The sequence below is a fragment of the Alexandromys fortis genome, unplaced genomic scaffold (assembly GCF_014885135.2).
Source record: "Alexandromys fortis isolate MF-2015 unplaced genomic scaffold, M_Fortis_MF-2015_v1.1 scaffold_31, whole genome shotgun sequence".
Taxonomy (NCBI): Eukaryota; Metazoa; Chordata; class Mammalia; order Rodentia; family Cricetidae; genus Alexandromys; species Alexandromys fortis.
In genome coordinates, this window is record NW_026067974.1 from 13,740,734 (window position 1) to 13,746,608 (window position 5,875).

The window sequence follows — 5,875 nt, forward strand, 5'->3', positions numbered from 1 at the left end:
TTGTGTATGTATAAAACAGTGGACACTACACTTTGTGTATGTATAAAACAGTGGACACTACACTTTGTGTATGTATAAAACAGTGGACACTACACTTTGTGTATGTATAAAACAGTGGATACTACACTTTGTGTATGTATAAAACAGTGGACACTACACTTTGTGTATGTATAAAACAGTTGATACTACAGATGCAAAGTGGAAGTTTAGCCCCAGTTTCCCTTTTACATTGGAGCCAATTCATAGATTATTATTTTTAGCCAGGTGACCATACACGCCTTTAATCTTAGAGGTCAGCCTGGTCTACAGAGGAAGTTTCAGGACAGTCAGGGCTAAACAGAGAAACACTGTATGGGGGATGAGGGGTGGAGTTCAAGGCCATCTTCAACTACATTGGGATAGTCTGGGTTATATTAGATCCAATCTTAAAAACAACAACGAAGAACAGAAAGATAATACAGTCTTGTGTATATATGTGTGTTTGAGTGATTGTATGAATGCCATGTGCATGTGGGTATCCTTGGAGTCCAGAAGGGGCAACGGATCTCCTTACACACAGTTGTAAGCCATCTAATATAGGTGTCAAGAACTGAACCTGGGGTGAGTTCCATCTTTCCAGCCCCTGTTTTGTTTTTGGCTTTAAAATGTGTATGGGTGTTGTGCCTGAATGTTAACTCTGTGTACCTTGTGTGTGACTGGTGCCCATGAAGGTGAGAAGAGGGCTTTGGATCCCTCGAGACTAGTTACAGATGATTGTGAACCACCATATGGGTGCTAGGAATCCAACTTGGGCCTCCTCTAATACCCGTAACCACTGCTATCTCTCTATTTTAAGACAGTTTCATTATGTAGTTCTGGCTGGCTTTAAACTTACTGTGTAGCTTAGGCTAGTCCTAAATTTGCAACAGTCCTCCTGCTTTAGCCTCCTTTGTACTGGAATTGCAGGTATGAGCTGCCATGACTGGCTAGAACCTAGAGTTTTATAGGGTCTTATAGAATATGTGGAGGCAGGGGAGTAGTAGCCCGTGTTAATACTTTGCAGTAGACAAGACTTAAAGAAGTCTGTGGATGAAATATTGTGTTGTTCTGGGTGGTGAGGGATGAGGTGGGGTTGGCAGACCAGGGCTTTGTAGATGGTATTAGGTATCTGGGCCAATCCTAAGTGAATCATGGAATGTAAAAGTGTTCTAAACATGAGGATGGCATGAGGAGTAGGGTTTCTAAAAGATCATCAGAGGGCTCTGCAGGAGGAGTTGGGTAGGGCAAGAGTAGACACTTCAGGTAGAGTAGCAGGCTTTTATGATAGCGAGAGGAGAAATGAAGACCTGAACATGATGCTGTCAGAGAAGAGGAATAGATTTGAGAAGGGTAGCTGTGGAATATGGGGGATGGGGAAGTAGCTTCCAGTTCTAATGTAAGCGCTGGAGTGAGTCATGGCCCCTTTGGGATAAGAGACTGATGAGAATCAGGTTTGTGGGGGAAAGGGTGTGATGGACTGTGTCTCAGGTAGCCAAAGGACACCTTAGTTGAGTATCAGAATGCTCAGAAGAGGGGTCTGTGTTGTAGAGAGAATTTGGGGGTGTTAGCTTAACTTAGACAACAGTTTAGATGGGGAGAAGAGATGAATCAACATTGAAGAGCTACAGATCTTCTGTTGGTTTTTGTTTGTTGTTGTTGTTTTTTTTTTAATAAAATAAAAAGAAAATCTTCCAGAGCATGGAAGATGTAAACTGCTTGCCTTGTCAGTACTTACACCTAGTTTGAGCCCTGGAGCCCGTGTTAATGATGCTGGGCATGGTGGTGTGTGCTTGTAATCTCCGCACTGGGGAGACAGGTGACTCGGACTTGCTGGCCAACCAGCAGAGCGCACTTAGCTAGTTCCAAACCAGTAAAAGACCCCGTCTCAAGAGAAAAAAAGTCATGGCGCCTGAAGGACCCCTGATCTTGTCCTCTAGATTCCACAGACATGGACACATATATGTACATATACTTACATATTGGTATGCATGTGTACCCTACAGTGACATGATGTCTTGTACATGTGCACACACACAGAACCCTTTATTCTCTTGGAACAAGCTCCCTTCCCTTTTTACCCTTTACTGTGAGACTCCTTTGACCTCTTTCAGAGCTCACTGATTTGCTTTGTAGATTGAAGTAAGGTATGTGTGTGTGTGTGTGTGTGTGTGTGTGTGTGTTCGTGTGCGTGCACGTGGATGCATGTGTATGTTTTGAGAGGGGGTCTTACTCTGTGTCCCTATCTCAAATTTACATATATATAAACATTTAAAGATTTATTTTTTATTATTTTAAGTCATGTGTCTGTGTGTGGGTCTGTACCCACAGAGCTAGAGGTGCTGGACCCCCTGGTGCTGGTTACAGGTGGTTGTGAGCCACCCAGCTTGGGTGCTCAAGTCCTCTGGAGAGCACACAGAGCTGTCTCTCCTGTCCCTGAGACTGAAGTATGTAATGTTTTGGGTATTTTTGCCACCAAGTTTATAACAGTTTTGCATTTTTGAGTGAGCCACCCAAATTCTTTTTATTGCTCATTCTTTTGCTCCCAATTCAAGCTACAAATTTTGGGGTAATCTTGAAAACATTAAAGCAGGTGAAAACCCCAAGACAGCACGCACCATATGAAGCTCCCAGAGCGCAGCCCAAGAGAGCAGAGGTGTCAAGGGAAGGCAAAAAGGGAAAGAGGTCGTTGGGAGGGCTGAGAATGTTGTAGTTAGGTGGTGATGGCCGCATAGCTTTGGGGTATATTAGAAGGCCCTGAGCTAACACTTGGAAAAATGGCATGTAGTAGTAGCTTGAGGCCAACACTCAGTTTGTTTTCCTTTCCAGCGGAGGGCAGGCAGATCGCTGCCAACATGCGGGGGATTGGGATGATGCCCAACGACATTCCCGAGTGGAAGAAGCATGCCTTTGGGGGCAACAAAGCCTCCTAAGGGAAGAAGACCCAGATGTCAATCCTTGAACAGAGGGAGAGCCTGCCCATATACAAACTGAAGGAACAGCTGGTGCAGGTAGGACGGGGTGTAGTGTTTACTAAATGGGCTGTGTGTTGGGGTGCTAGAGCTCAAATTCCATCAAGCACTGTTCTGCCTAGGCTACGACCCAGATTCCTCATTATTAATGTGTGTATGATGTAGGGGCCGGGGCACATACCTCAAGGCATGTGTCGGGGGGTGAGAGGACATTTTGTGGGTTGAATTTCTCCTACCTTTACATGGGTTCAAACTCAAGCTGTGTCAACCTTAAGCCACCAAACCATCTCACAGGCTCCTTATTCTGTATCCCAGGCTAGCCTCGAACTGATGATGATCCATCCTCTTACCTCAGCCTTCCCAGTACTGTGATTACAGGTGTGAACCACCACACTTGCCTTAAAAAAAGGTTTTCTTGTTTTGTTTTTTTTAAGATGGGGTCTCGTGTATTTTCCATCTGGCCTCAAGCTTTCTGAGGATGACCTTGAACTACTAGTATTCCCGCCTTAGTTCTGGAATTATGGGCATGGACCTCCACACAGTACTAGGGATCAAGCTGGTAAACAGTCTGCTAACTGAGCTACACACCATCCCCTCATCCTTTCCTTTTGGTTTTTTGGACATCATCTCATACCATATCCCAGGCTGACTTAAAACCTACTGAGTATCCTAGGTTGGCCTCAAACTCAAATAGATTCCTCCTTCCTGCTTGGTGTTTTGCCTGCCTGTATGTCTGTACACTGTGTGCCTGCCTGTTGTCTGCAGAAGTCAGAGGGCACTGGAACTACTGAGGGGCCATATGGCTGCTGAGAATCAAACTCAGGTTCTTTACAAGAACAGCCAGTGCTCTTGATGACTGAGCCATCTCTCCATCCCCTGTGGCAGATTTTAACAAGTATGTTTATATTGTTTCAGGCTGTGCATGACAATCAGATCCTCATTGTGATTGGAGAGACAGGATCTGGGAAGACGACACAGATCACCCAGTACCTGGCGGAGGCAGGCTACACTTCAAGGGGCAAGATTGGGTGTACCCAGCCCAGAAGAGTGGCAGCCATGTCCGTGGCCAAAAGAGTATCGGAGGAGTTTGGTTGTTGTCTTGGTCAAGAGGTGAGTGATTGGAGAAGCTGCTGTGTGAATTCCAAAAGAAAAGAAAAATAGAAAGGCCCAGATACCTTATCTATAAAATGAGAATGTTTTTACCTTTTTAGGTTTCTCCCAAAGGAGTGAGCTTTTCATCGTCATCAAGATATTCAGGGTCAAGTCCAGGGCAGGGCAGACTTTACTGGAGGAAACCACTGAGGTCTTAGCTAGTTCCTCTCTCCTAGGAGTATGAGACCTGTCTGATGATTTCACAGAGGGACCCCAGGCTTAGGTTTCTTCCTTCTGTCCTGCCGTAGGTGGGCTACACTATTCGATTTGAGGATTGCACCAGCCCAGAAACGGTCATCAAGTACATGACAGACGGCATGCTGCTGAGAGAGTGCCTGATTGACCCCGACCTCACTCAGTATGCTATCATCATGCTGGACGAGGCCCACGAGAGGACCATTCACACAGATGTCCTCTTTGGGTTGTTGAAAAAGGTGGGCAGGTGAACCCCAGTTTCTGGGACTAGGGTTTGAGTGCCCTGTGTCGGTTCACATATCTTTTTAGTAAACACCTTACATTTAACTTTAGACAGTTCAGAAACGACAAGACATGAAGCTGATTGTCACCTCAGCCACCTTGGATGCAGTGAAGTTTTCTCAGTACTTCTATGAAGCACCCATCTTCACCATCCCTGGTCGGACCTACCCCGTGGAGATACTGTACACAAAGGAGCCCGAGACGGACTAACTGGACGCCAGTCTGATCACCGTCATGCAGATCCATCTAACAGAGCCGCCAGGTGAGGGGGGGAAAGGCTTCTGTCTTGGCCAAAAATCCTGCTGTGAGTGTATTTTTGACTGGTTTAAATACTGTTCTCTTTGTAAGTCTCAGGCATGTGTATTTGGAATGGTGGTGGAAATGTTAAAGAAGTGACATTAGGTTTAAATGAGACAGGGTTTCTCCTTATAGCCCTCTTGGTTTATTTGGCGTTCATAGTGTGAATGTGTATTTCTGTATGTATGCAGCAATGCTGTGAGTGATGCTGTAGCCTTTCACTCAAGCAGAATGTGGTGGTTTGTACCTGTGGTTCCAGCTACCAAGAGGCAGGAGAATTGCTTGAGCTAGAAGTCGAGGGCCAGCCTGGACAGATTGACTCACCTCTGTTTCTTACAGGCTTGTAATCCCAGCTAACTAGCTAGGACGTCTCAAGTTCAAGGCATGCCTGGACAGCTGAGTGAGACCTTGTCTCAAACTTTTAAAAAGTGAAAAGAGGGTTGGGGATGTGGCTCCATGGCAGATATGCACAAGAGAAACCAAAAGAAACAACAAAACACTCCCCTACCCCCCAGAGACAGAGTAAGTGATGCTTCATTCTCTTCATAGGTGATATCTTGGTTTTCTTGACTGGTCAGGAAGAAATCGATACTGCTTGTGAGATCCTGTATGAAAGAATGAAATCCCTGGGACCTGACGTTCCAGAGTTAATCATCCTCCCAGTGTACTCTGCCCTTCCCAGTGAGATGCAGACCCGAATCTTTGATCCAGCTCCTCCTGGCAGCAGAAAGGTAATGTGGGGTGAAAGTGAGGTTGTTCCACATACCCAGAAATCATGTGGGGTGTGCAGTCTCCCTGGTGATGGAATTACACGCACATGCCACCATGCCTAGTCTTTTTCTTTTTAATCTTTTTTTTATATTGTTTTATTGACCTGTATATTTTCTCCACTCCCCTCTCTTCCTCCCCTACTTCCTATGCCCTCTCCCATGATCCCCACACTCCCACTTTACTCAGGAGAT

General features: G+C 45.5%; 1 protein-coding gene across 1 annotated transcript in view; it reads left to right on the top strand.

The window, feature by feature from the left end:
- The window catches only part of Dhx8 (DEAH-box helicase 8), a 35,236-nt gene that overhangs the window by 12,418 nt on the left and 16,943 nt on the right, over window positions 1-5,875 (top strand). The window contains 5 exon segments of the mRNA XM_050156879.1: window positions 2,845-3,026; window positions 3,903-4,097; window positions 4,388-4,573; window positions 4,668-4,878; window positions 5,463-5,644. Coding sequence (XP_050012836.1) covers window positions 2,845-3,026; window positions 3,903-4,097; window positions 4,388-4,573; window positions 4,668-4,878; window positions 5,463-5,644 — 956 coding nt within the window.